The sequence below is a fragment of the Cottoperca gobio genome, chromosome 1, assembly GCF_900634415.1.
Source record: "Cottoperca gobio chromosome 1, fCotGob3.1, whole genome shotgun sequence".
NCBI lineage: Eukaryota > Metazoa > Chordata > Actinopteri > Perciformes > Bovichtidae > Cottoperca > Cottoperca gobio.
The window spans coordinates 12,893,051-12,906,028 of NC_041355.1; the positions used below are offsets into that span (position 1 = coordinate 12,893,051).

A 12,978-nucleotide genomic window follows, 5' to 3' on the forward strand; every position below is an offset into this window, starting at 1 on the left:
TCATTCACAAAGTTATTTTGCAATTCAAAATGTGCTTTATTACATGGAAAAATAGGATATTTGTTTTAAACAGTGTACATTTGTTAATCTTGAAAAGTTAAATCATTCAAATGTCTAGTCCAGTTGCATGTTTCTTTTTGACCTGATCTAAAAAGTTTGACAACTTGAATTCAGAGCCACACAGAATCACAGTATTTACAGATTGATAAAAACAGTACAAAACACATTCACAAGCTCCCCTGTTAAGTTTTTTGGAAAGTTAAATTGTTTGTTTATTTCATCCTTCAACTTTTATAATGTTGTTGTTTTGCTCTATCTAAAAGTAAATGATTAACACCAATGACTCATAAGTAGAACATTGTGTTTAGGTTCAGCTGTGATCAGAAATCACGTTCCCTGAAAATATGGCCGCTTCTATGAGCTGGTATCAATTATCAACAATAAAACCAAAAAATAAGAATTGATTTGGCAACAAAGTTGCATACTGTTGCCAAACGTTACACACAGTCTTATGGCAGACAGTTAATGTATATGAGTTCACCTCCCTTGTGTCATGTCTAGTCTTTACTTCCTGTCCTTGTGTGGTTTCCCTCCATAAGCGTCTGCCCCACCCCTGATGGTTTCCACCTGTTCCTACTCACCTCTTGTATAAATTGTCACCTTGTCTTGTGCCAGTTTGTCTGGGCATATCCTTGTGAGATCATATGCAAGTACCAGTGTGCCATGAAGTGTGCTTTTCAGATAAATTTGTATATCCTCCTTGTGAGTGTTTTGAGTTGTTATTTTGTTGTTTTTTGGAAGTAAAGTTTTATTTATTCTACACTTTACATTCATGTCTGGAGTCGTGCGATTGAGTCTTCCCTTCCTGCGTCCGAGTCGTAACATTTAAGAGGAACACAAACACATGTTTTTTGGCTTTTAGACACCACACACTATTTGCCAAGAGCAAGTGAAGGTGATGTGAGACGTGGAAGTGCAACCAGTATTTATTTAGTGAGCTTTATCAGTGGTTAAAATAAGGATATGAAATTTGCTGAGCTGGAATGTTCTCAGGCAGGGAAAGTTAACTTAAAGTTAGATCAGTTGATTTTATTATCTGTCTTTAAGCAGGACATAACCTGCTTTAATCAGTGTTAAAACTGCTATAAGTTTTGAACATGGATCCTTAAAGACCCTTAACTGATCTACTAACATACGATGTAGCCACCTCCATTGTAGTCCTGGGTTGACTCCAGGAAACGGGCATTGCCTAAACTTTTCTTTCAGACATTGCAACATGCTGCTTTGAACAATTATTGCAAAACAAACATAATACATTGCACAATACAATGTAGTCAATCATTGAGTGTCACCCGCTGAGTTCAGTCAGACAGATTCTTATGAATCAATCTTTAAACGTGTCTTTAATCCCACCTGGAGCCACAAATGCTAGCGCAACAATAGTTTAATAATCTATGACTGAAAATGGCTCTAAACAAATACTTTATTTACTTCTGAGAAACAATTGCTTTTTAAATCAAATGATTTACGTCTTCAATAGGAATAAATGGGTCTGGATCTGAGAGAAAGTCAAAAAGTACTGAGATGGACTGAAAAATTAAAAAAAAAAAAAAAACTGTACAATGAAGACTATTAAAACTCACAACATTGCCTACTTTTGATACCTCACACACACACACACACACACACACACACACACACACACACACACACACACACACACACACACACACACACACACACACACACACACACACACACACACACACACACACACACCTCCTAACTTCTGAAGCCCATTCCTAAAAATGATGAACTATAATATGATAAGAGGAAGTGGGGCCACTCCTCCCAAGCTCCCATAATGCTACAGTTACTGCGTTGGCACAATTAAACAGGAATGTTTCCTTCAACAACCAACAGAGATTCACTGCCATCCTAAATAGTTTTTTCTGTGATATTACACAGTTCGTGTTCACAGGGCCTGAATGTGACGGCTTTGCCTTCTGGATGTCCGTCACTGTTTCAGTAATCTAAGGTGAATGCAGCGCAAGCAGTTCCTCTGACAGATCACAAATAATAAAAGTTATTCCTGGCTATATACTCAGTGGCTTGCAATAAGAAAAATACAATGATAGCATTGTTAGAGATTAGCAAACAAGGAAGTGTTGATTTCAAAGGTTGCCAGTAAGTTGACATGCAGTGTCTCCTGCAGAGAGAGAGAGAGAGAGAGAGAGAGAGAGAGAGAGAGAGAGAGAGAGAGAGAGAGAGAGAGAGAGAGAGAGAGAGAGAGATAGTTATCTGATATTGTCTTGTATTCTGTCATTACACACATAAAGAAATGGAGGTGAAACTATTATAATTATATTATAATTATAATTACCTCAGGCCATGTTGTCCCGGCATGGTTCATCCATCTCCTGGAGTTCAACTGCAAATAGATTTAAAATGAAATCTCATAGAGTGCATTTAAAAACAGTAATAAAACAACTTGAGTCAATATACTGTCATTTTAGACATACCTTCCACAACTGCCTCGTGTGTTTCGACCCTGTGATGGCCACCTGGAACAAATTAAAATATTTTACCGTGGGTTATGAAGGAGGGGTGGGTGTAAAACCATCACCATATAAGGAGAGTTTGTGACATGCAAGCATAGGCAGATTCCTAATGGTGAGTGTAACATGAGTGAAACATAAGTCAGGCTATATTGTGATTCAAAAACTGATAAGTAACCAAGCCCAGTTTCCCACAAACCTTGGAAAGTTAATAGTTAATATCACTGTACCACCACATGGCATATTTTAAGTCAAAGGAAAGCCAGTGAGCAGTTTAGATATGTTGATACCCAGTTAATACAGAGACTCTCTTGGTCACATGTGCTCAAACTGAGTTAATAAACAAGGTTCAAATCACAGCGGGAGCACATGCCCTAACAGGTTTGGAATGAGATGAGAAACCAGTCTGTGGTTAATGACTTTGGTTTCATGTTTCAAAAAATGCAGCCCAGGAGGCCAATTGACTCAACTATTAGTCAGTCAAAAAACACATTTTGATAAAGATGTTTTTAATTTAGATTCATTTTATTAATTAATCTGTCAGAATGTCTGTAGCAGATATTTAGGGTTTCAGGCAGCTAAAACTAGCCGATAGATAGAAATATCAATAGATATAACCTTTATTTAAACCTCTAAAGTTACCAGACGGAGCCAAAGCAGCAGCAATAATATGTCATAAGACAGACGTACCCATAAGGGGTGTCGTAGAGTACCTCCGGGCCTCTGTCAAGGAAATGATGAATGAATGAAAACTAGAAATCTACTCGTGATTATGTCGCCAATCTTCGTGAGACATTTTGTAGAATGCTGTCCAACAATGGAAAGTGCTAAACAGTTTTAGACTAATGACAGGTCTGAAGTAGCTACACTGCTTTATTAAACCTAACAATAAAAGAGTGTACTTTCCCCTCCAGAATAACAGATTTATCCACCTCCTACTACTGGGATGTCAACTTTCAACTACTGTGTGGTTATTTCCTGTAAGCGCTTCATTGTTTACAGAAAGCCACTGATGAAATCCATTTTGAGAATGTTAGTGTTCAAAATGTCACATTGAAAAGAGAAATAAATTGCACGATCAAATATCATAGCAATAGTTCTAGCATTTCTTTATACTCCATCCGTAATACTGCAAGTAACAACTTACAGTTTGAAGGAAGTATGAACGGAAAACTTATTAAGGCGAGCAAAACCTCTTTCAATGATCGTGAGAGCAGCTGACGGACTGAAAACAATTGTTAACCTATAACCTAGTCCCGCCTGGAATATTGATTGTTTTTCATTAAGGGAAATTGCAGATAAACAATGTGTGCATTATTGAGATGTCTTCCATAATGTTACACCATGTAACATATATTTTGTGTTTAACAATATGGATTTTTCAGCCGATACCGATATTTACCTGCTTCTTATGACCGGTAGTTTATGCGCAACCCCGAGGTAAGAAAGGCTAAGATGTAGTGAGCAAAGATTTAATAGCTCTAACCCAATCTCACTGATATCACTATTGCTACAACAGTTCTGACTGAATGTTCAGCGTGTTGTGATGGACTTACAATAAATTCATTAAAGTCCATAGGATCAAGAGTTAGATGGCGTTAAAGGAACTGAGTATATTTGTTTTTGGCTGTCTCGTGTAGGCTAAACTGGTCAATGTGAGGAAATCTTGTCTCTTCAAGGAAGCAGGAAATACTACATTAAACCTGCAATGTGTGTTTATCTTCTTTGCACTCCTTCATGTGTGTAATGTTAATACTGAAAGAAGAAACATATTGGTTCATTTTGACCAAAAGACAAGCAAGGAGCCTGTGTGGGTACTCACGTTGAGATCGCCTTCGATAAATCAGCAGCGCCATCAGCAACCCTGTGATCAGCGATCCGATGACCACCACAGGAGCGACTATTTTGGAGGCTGGATCCAAGTCTTTCCGCTGGCCTGTGGAGAGTACAGACACAAGTGCGGATGTTAAAATTAGGGACGCACACACTGGTTGGAAGTTCCCCTTGTAATACTTTATTTACCCACATTCACTTTCACTTTTAGTCCCAGAAGAGTCTGCACAATTTGGCAATAACAATGAGAACTTATATAACAGTTCAGATAGGGAAGCTGAGTTGCCAAGTAAACCTGTTCATCCTTCAATGACAATAAATAGAACTGAAGAAAAGTTTCAAGACACGAGAAGCATTACCCAGTCTTATCAGGGCATCACGCACAGTTTTTCATCTTTGTGAGGAGCATTGTTTTGAAGTTTAGAGAAAGATGTAAGGGCAGATTTAGAGACATGTTGCAGCCTGGCTTTTTTTAGTAAACTGTGTATCAAAACAACTCCAGCACAGACGATCTTTAGTTAAGGATTAAACACGCTGTAGCACTGGGCAGTAAAAAAGTGTTGGCATAAATCCTCCATCTTTTCTGGAATGTATTTATATTGAGCTCCTGCTGTTTTACGGTTCAAAGTTTACGAAGTCTGTCTGACTTGCCAAGATGTTTTGTTTCTCCACAACCAACAAGCTCCTTGTTTCTGTGGGAATTCCGTTCTCTAATTACACAAAGAATGCACATACAGTTGGATTGTAGTTCAAAGTCCTCTTAGTTGCGCAATCCTAAAAGAAGGTCTGTTTATGTAACTGCAGTGACATGCGTTGACCTCACTTGTAACAGTGGCTGACATTACTGTATGACATTTCATTGTGTGAAGCAGGATTGAGCCAAAAGGCCTAAAACAAGGTATCAAGCGTGGTGCTCAGCATCAAATACCTTCATATTTTGGTGCACCCTGTATTTCAAATGTTGCCTCTTCCTCTTTGTCTCCACTGGCATTGAACACTATGCAGGTGTACTTCGAGAAGGTGGATCCTTCTAACAACGTCAGCTTGCTAGAGAGGTGAAACAGACCACTTTTTTCCAGCTCCGCTTCCATTTCAGAGCTTTTTGTCCACTCCGTGCTGAGCTCACTAAACCAGCGAAGTTGACCTTTCAGGTAGCCACCATGAGAGTCGCACATCAGGGTACGTGTCACCTGATTGAATTGTACAACTGGTTTGCTGTACTTGGCTGCAAAGAGAAAATGGAAAGAAAACAGGATCATTAAGCTGAACATTGTGTAACAGGTTAATATAAACATACTGTATGAATTTCACCAAAACATTCGCTCTCTTTATTATTATTCTCTTTTTTGGTTTTATGTTTTGAATCCTACATGTGTGTGTGTGTGTGTGTGTGTGTGTGTGTGTGTGTGTGTGTGTGTGTGTGTGTGTGTGTGTGTGTGTGTGTGTGTGTGTGTGCAGTTAGTGAAACTCCGTCCGACAAATGTATATAAAACTTGTAGTTTCTGATTAAAATGTGATCTAATTATTGTATGTAGTTCTATATTGTATCAAATTAATTCTGTGTAAATCCAGTTGAAGTCCGAGATTGCTAAAAAAAGCTTAGTTCGCCACCTAGCGTAGCTATCTCCATCCTCGTTCATTTTATTCGATTTTGTTGTTTTATCCGGGGAGCCATCTGTCCACACACACACACACACACACACACACACACACACACACACACACACACACACACACACACACACACACACACACACACACACACACACACACACACACACACACACACACACACACACACACACACACACACACTGGAAACTGGAAGTAAGTAAAGGGAAAGGCCAGGAAAGTCCCCTGGATCTCTAAACTATCTTCACTCTGCCAAGGCAGCGATTATATCTTTTGAATCCATTTTCAGTTTGCAATTAGAATCAGTGTTTACAGAAACATCTTTACTCGTGGTTTAGCTGTGGAATGTGTTGATAGGGATTCGTTTTAAAGATAGATTCTTGACATTGACAACTCTCCTTGAGCCAAATAAGTGTCAAAATATGTTGTTGCGACCCACGGCTGCAGACTCTCACCTTTGACTTTCAGGCTGGTGAGTTTGGTGTTATCACCGCGGTCTGTCACCACCATACATTCATAAAGTCCCTCGTTCTCTACAGAAGTGTTGGTAATGAGCAGGGACACGTTCATGTTTTGTACATTCCAGGACGACTCGGCAAAGGAGTAGCCTGACTTCTGTGAAACATCCTGTCCGTTAAAAACCAGTAAGACATCCTCGACTCCCTTTTTGCGCCAAGTGACCACGCGTATTTCTACATCTGGTACTTCCTGTGTGATTTTGACAACACATTCCAGCAGTGACTGCTGGCCATACTGTCCCACATGTTCAGCTCTGCATTCCAACTCTATAAAAGCTGTAGAAGAAAATATTTAGTTATAAAAAGGGACACAAAGTTACATCAGTAGCAAGCAGCATTTCATGTTTGAAATTCTCACAGTATAGAAGAATTTACCTGCATTTCCTATGCTGATATAGATGACAGTGAACAGACAGAGGATACCAAATGAGGCCATGTTCATTTTCCTGAAATGACAAAAATAAAATAAAACGTTAAAACACGACTCACAGGGGATTTATTTCTGAGAATTAAAATTGGAGTCAAGTTTACCGTGCAATTACATCAAGGGCACTTTTGGTTTCTTTGTGGCAAGACAAAACAAAACAACACCACCTGGGGCTCACTTGCATATGTGGTGGGATTAGGACAAATCTATTATGAATAAGAGGACAGTGTGTTAGGCGCTGGTGAAATGGTGATGTCTCTTTTTGAGTTGGATACACACATTTTTTAACACACTGAAAAGCCTCACAGGAATCCACACGTTAAGTAGTTGGTGCAATTAACAAAATAAAACGTTTTATTAATCATTAAATGTAGTGTTTTGCACGCTGTTGTTTTCTGTGTTTTATTAATTTATGGCTGCCAACTAATCCATGATTATATAACATGTTCTTATCTCTGGCCAGCTGTATGATTATGACATGCTTAACATAATGGGACTTAATAGCAATAAAAAATGTATTACTCAATGTTGTACTTTTTTATTATATACCACAAAAACTAAGAAAGTGCATAGGGCAAGATTGTGTTTTGCAACAGTGTTTTGCAACAGTGTTGTGCTGGTTTCACAATAATAATTACGTTACCAACGGATCTAATGTGCGTAATAGTGGTTTCAAAATGCATGTCTCTTCAAATGGAAACCATTACTGCCTCTTATGGTGTCACTTGTTTGCGTTCAGCATTGAAAGTGATGAAAACAGGACTGTTGACCTGGGCTGAGCAGGCGAGTGGCTACCTTGGCAGCAAAATGAAAGTGCGCCGCTAGATCGCCAGTGATGATACCCACTACTGTGGAAGAACTGTGCGGCGTACTAACGAGTTTTCGCAGTGTGTTATAGCATTGGTGAACTAGCTCACCTGAAATAAAGACTACCTCTAATTACACTGTACAAAACAATTAAATAAAAACATTGGGGAAAGAGTAGATAAGCTGTGTCACAGCATTATTAGAATTAGCATTAACTAAACTAGTGATAAGTCAACTGAGTTGCAGACCACCTTGGCTAAACTATTTCCAGCGAGGAACCCTGCACTGCACAGAAATACTGTTTACTGTGACTGTTAGTCATGTCCAACTCCAATACTTCCCACCCTTGTGCAGTTGATATGGTTGAACTTATTTACACAATGATAACCGATAAGTGTTTTGTTGCCTAGTTGTTTTGAAAGCACTCATTTTCGATTGCACCATGACCAATGACACAAATTAGCAAATGCACAAAGACCAATTTGTAGCTCCATCACCAGGCATCAAAAGCTTCTAGAATAACTGCACACTAGATCTTGCATGGAGGGGGAATCCAATTATCACTTTGAAGATGGCTTTTAGTTGTGTCACCAAGGACTGTGTTTTCTCTCTCTAAGCCTGCACTAATAGCAGTCAGTGTTTTTAAATACAAAAAGTGTGCAGAGCTCACTTATTGCTTAACTTGTGTTGACTGCCGAACCCTTGTGGTCTCTTGTCCTGTTTTTCTTATACCCTTTCTCATAATCTCTCTGTGTTCCCTTTTCTTTGTTTTTGTAACTTTATCATGCATACCTGGTGAAAACCAGAGATAGATACATTGCACACATGTGTCCTTTGTTAATTTAAAGAGAGAGTTACCCTCACCTGGCAGAAAAAAAAGCCCATAAAAAAAAGGTAACTGGAGCTGTGAAGCTGCATGAAATGTAAGTGAAAGGAGTGAGACGTCCATAGCTTTCTGTTGCTGAGTAAGTACTAATTCAGTTTTGTTTTGTAAGTGTTGGAAGGCCTGTGTCAAGGTTCTTGCCGAAGTGTTGAAATCAGCATAAAAAAATGTTTTTACTACGACCACGCAGTTCTCATAGTTTTTATTGTCCGTGAGCATTAATACTGGCTGTCGTACAGGAGGCCGGGATGACTTCAGAAACCTGTTTGACCAGCTGTCCACTAACTTGTGGACTAGTGTGTGGAATTTACTCTCACTTAAAAAGTCACTGAAACTTGAACTCAAAGTCAAACTGAAAGAGAAAATCTACTAAACATATTACATACCACTTGTAGTGTTAAAGAGTTTCCAAATATTGTGCAATATCCTCTTCAGTTCAAAGAGCTTAATGCAGTAGGCTATGTAGAAATGTCCACTGCACAAAGAAGTCACATCATTGAAAGAGAAAAAACATCAGCACTATTATCAAATCAAATCAAATGTATTTATTTATAGAGCCCAATATCACAAATTATACATTTGTCTCAGTGTGCTTTACAGACTGTACAGGATACGACACCCTCTGTCCTTAGACCCTCGCATCGCACAAGGATAAACTTCCTAAATGAAACCCCATAAAGGGGGAAAAATGGAAGAAACCTCAGGGAGAGCAACTGAGGAGGGATCCCTCTCCCAGGACAGACAGACGTGCTATAGATGTCGTGTGTACAGGATAAATAACATAGTACAAATACAACATTTGACAGAAATTATGTTGTGTTGAAAAAGAGAAAGTATGGATGAATCCAGGAAAATGTCAAAAATATCTGTTGTTACTATTATAAACAGACTTCCTGTAGCCCAGGGGTCGGGAACCTTTTTGGCTGGGAGAGCCATAAAAGCCAAATATTTTTTTTTATGTATTTCCTTGAGAGCCATATATAAAAATATATAAATTGGAATGCAAATTTATGCGTGCATTTTTTAAGAATAACACGTCTCCTAGTACTAATAGAGGTATCAGTGTTGCATTGAACAGGAGCTCTTTTATTAAATAAACTAAACGCTTACGTTATTTATCTCATTATGTGCACGTTTCAGTGTTTACTGCACGGGTGTCAAACTCAAGGCAATTATATCCGGCCCGCGAGAAAATGTCATATGTGTGTCATAACTGGCCCGCCAGTTTTGGTAATTAAATCAATGCATGGCACAACCACGGGAAAAGACATTTGAGGAAGTATCTAAATATGTGAATGGAATGAAAGTTTTTGGAAAGCAAAGGGAAAGACACCACAGATCTCTGGGACGATGTGAGCTGGACTGTTTGTGCGACATAACGAAGCATCTCACTGTTAAACCTGCAGCTTCAGGGCCGTGTGATCACAGACATGTGTGATGCAGTGAGAGCTTTCCAAGCCGAGCTGCCTGTGGCAGACTCGGATGCAGAAGGAAACTTTGGTCACTAAGTGTTTCCAAACGCCCCCTACACACACACACACACACACACACACACACACACACAGCGGAGGAAAGGAGAGGGGAGAACTAAAAACAAATCCGCTGCTAAATGTTTTACTTTAAAATGGCACAGTATAATTATTTATTACTTGTTAAGTTAAAAAATGTCAGCTCAAAATTGTCTGCGAGCCATATCGCGTTATCGAAAGAGCCATATATGGCTCGCGAGCCATAGGTTCCCGACCCCTGCTGTAGCCTAAACTGATTCAAGATATTTGTTGTTGAATTTAATGTGATCTATACCCTACATGCAAATCATAATACAAGCAACTAGATTGTTCATTGTTCCTTTTCAGTTCTTAAGAGTTAGCAAAGTATGTTCAGTTCAAACAATGCAGCCATTGACTTTTGTCTCATTATCACGTCCATGTTTACGGTACAGACACTAATGTGGCGCTTGCGCTGTATACACATCTTTTAATCTAGATTCTAAAAGAAGCTCGGTACACACTTCACAACTTCGAGATTTCCTTTAGGTTTTAGGTGTAAAAACAAAGTGAGCTCGAGGTTAATGTTAATGATACAAGCGGAGTTATACTGTATTTGGAGCGAGCTTGAGCTCACGAGGGCATTTGAATAGACCGAGTCGAAGCGTTTCCCCGTAGAGTAAATATAAAAAACTATTCACCGATAGTTACAGACATATAGCATACTTCTACTGTTGTTTCAGTAACCTAAAAACACAGTATTTAACGGACATTAAACCGCCATTCAATAAACTATGAATATAATATCAGTGAACTTAGCTACTATATGTCGCAACACGTTGCCTACAGTATGACATGCCACGCTGCCAACTTAACAATAATGTCATGTCAAACTTACCTTACAAGCTCCTCTACAAGACGACGTCTCTTTGTGGTGGAACAGTCGTTTGACTGGCGTCTGGACAGTCTCACCACACATATTACTTCTTACTTTCACTTTCAATATGAGTACGCAACGTCACATTGGCTATTCATGCATTACAGACACGTAACCAGTCAAAACGAATCATGTAGATTCTACATGATTTTACATCCTTCTGGTCATACTGGACATAAAAAATACCTTCCTAATGCCCTAATAACATTCAATGTTCAAGATCAAATCTAGTCTTGTGCTAAATGCATTCAAACGTTTTATCATTCTTTTTTTATCCGAGGCTAATATGTCTTCAGCAGTGTTGAGTCAGTCAAATCAAGTGGAATCTCTTCCAAAGTGACAACCTTGTCGTTTTTGTTTAACATGTATTCCGTTTCTCTGCAGAACAATCATAACTTCTACAGTGTATTCCTTCTACAACATCCATCCTTCCTCCCACAACACAGCAACGTGTCACCTGCAGAAGTTCTCTGACGACTCTGCTATTGTCGGCCTCACCTCTGATGTTCACCTGAACAATAAACTGGCCCTCTGGAGGTGGTGGGAGACAGGAGAATGATGGCCAAGCTGTCCTCTCTATTGGACAGGTCCCACCCCCTCCGGTCCGCACTGTGCAGCTCCTTCAGCGACAGGCTGCTTCACCCGCGGTGTCTCACGGAGAGATACCGTAGGTCAGGGGTCGGGAACCTTTTTGGCTGGGAGAGCCATAAAAGCCAAATATTTTTTTTATGTATTTCCTTGAGAGCCATATAAATTTGAATGTAACTTTATGCGTGCATTTTTTAAGAATAACACGTCTCCGAGTACTAATAGCAGTATCAGTGTTTCATTGAACACGTGCTCTTTTATTAAATAAACTAAACGCTTACGTTATTTATCTCATTTATGTGCACGTTTCAGTGTTTACTGCACGGGTGTCAAACTCAAGGCAATTATATCCGACCAGCGAGAAAATATCATATGTCTGTCATAACTGGCCCGCCGGTTAGGGTAATGAAATCAATGCACTGGCACAACCACGTGGAAATACATTTGAGGAAGAATCTAAATGTGTGAATGAAATGAAAGTTTTTGGAAAGCAAAGGGAAACACACCACAGATCTCTGGGACGATGTGAGCTGGACTGTTTGTGCGACATAACGAAGCATCTCACTGTTAAACCTGCAGCTTCAGGGCCGTGTGATCACGGACATGTATGATGCCAAGCTGCCTGTGGGAGACTCTGATGCAGAAGGAAACTTTGGTCACTACGTGTTTCCAAACACTGACAAACATCTCCACCGCTGTGTTCCCGACAGCATTCTGCTGATGCACTGAGAGCATTTGCCGATTTTGCAGCATATTAAAATTGAACTGCTCAGCAATCCGTCTGCAGTTGACTTAAATATGTTCCATATCTTTTTGCACTTTTTGTGTATCCTGTTCAATAAATGTGGACCATGTTTCGCCCTCGACGTAGTCCCAGTTTTTAATGTTGGCCCTCTGTGAATGAGTTTGACCCCCCCGGTCTACTGCTTGCTTTGCGCAGTTTCTCCTCTGCTCGGTTTCGCGACGGCGGGGCTCCGTCCCCCTACACCCACACCTACACACACACACCTATACACACACCTATACACACACACACACGCACACACACATACACGTGTGTAAGTGTGTGCGCTGTGCAGTCAGAGACAGAGCGGAGGAAAGGAGAGGGGAGAACTAAAATGACACAGTATAATTGTTTATTACTTGTTAATCATGTTAAAAAATGTCAGCTCAAAATTGCACTTTTTATAACTTCTGCAATTGTCACTGTGATGTGCAATATTCACTCTTACTTTTTTTTTTTTTTTTTTATCAATGACTCTGTACTTATACTATTGTTACTGTATTTTATTCTATTTAATTGTGTAC

At 39.5% G+C, this 12,978-nt stretch overlaps 1 protein-coding gene across 2 annotated transcripts; it reads right to left on the bottom strand.

The window, feature by feature from the left end:
• Positions 1-12: 12 nt before the first annotated feature.
• On the bottom strand, positions 13-11,133 carry LOC115014100 (uncharacterized). Of its 2 annotated transcripts, XM_029440763.1 has the most exons (9): positions 11,044-11,111; positions 9,045-9,133; positions 6,917-6,987; positions 6,479-6,817; positions 5,320-5,616; positions 4,381-4,494; positions 2,523-2,564; positions 2,384-2,431; positions 13-2,209 (listed from the first exon to the last, which is right to left on the bottom strand). In XM_029440763.1, the coding sequence occupies exons 3-8, from the start codon at positions 6,981-6,983 to the stop codon at positions 2,385-2,387; spliced, it is 906 nt and encodes a 301-aa protein (XP_029296623.1). In that variant the 5' UTR covers positions 6,984-6,987; positions 9,045-9,133; positions 11,044-11,111; the 3' UTR covers positions 13-2,209; position 2,384. The 2 variants fall into 2 exon arrangements, with proteins under 2 accessions (XP_029296623.1, XP_029296614.1); XM_029440754.1 differs by lacking the exon at positions 9,045-9,133 and having other exon boundaries at positions 11,044-11,133.
• Positions 11,134-12,978: the final 1,845 nt, after the last annotated feature.

Coding starts and splice junctions, on each gene's coding strand:
- LOC115014100 (XM_029440754.1), bottom strand. CDS start 6,983: ATGAACATGGCCTCATTTGGTATCCTCTGTCTGTTCACTGTCATCTAT. Junction 5,617..6,478: donor CACCAGCCTGAAAGTCAAAG/GTGAGAGTCTGC, acceptor TTCTCTTTGCAG/CCAAGTACAGCAAACCAGTT. Junction 2,565..4,380: donor TTATCGAAGGCGATCTCAAC/GTGAGTACCCAC, acceptor AATTTGTTCCAG/GTGGCCATCACAGGGTCGAA.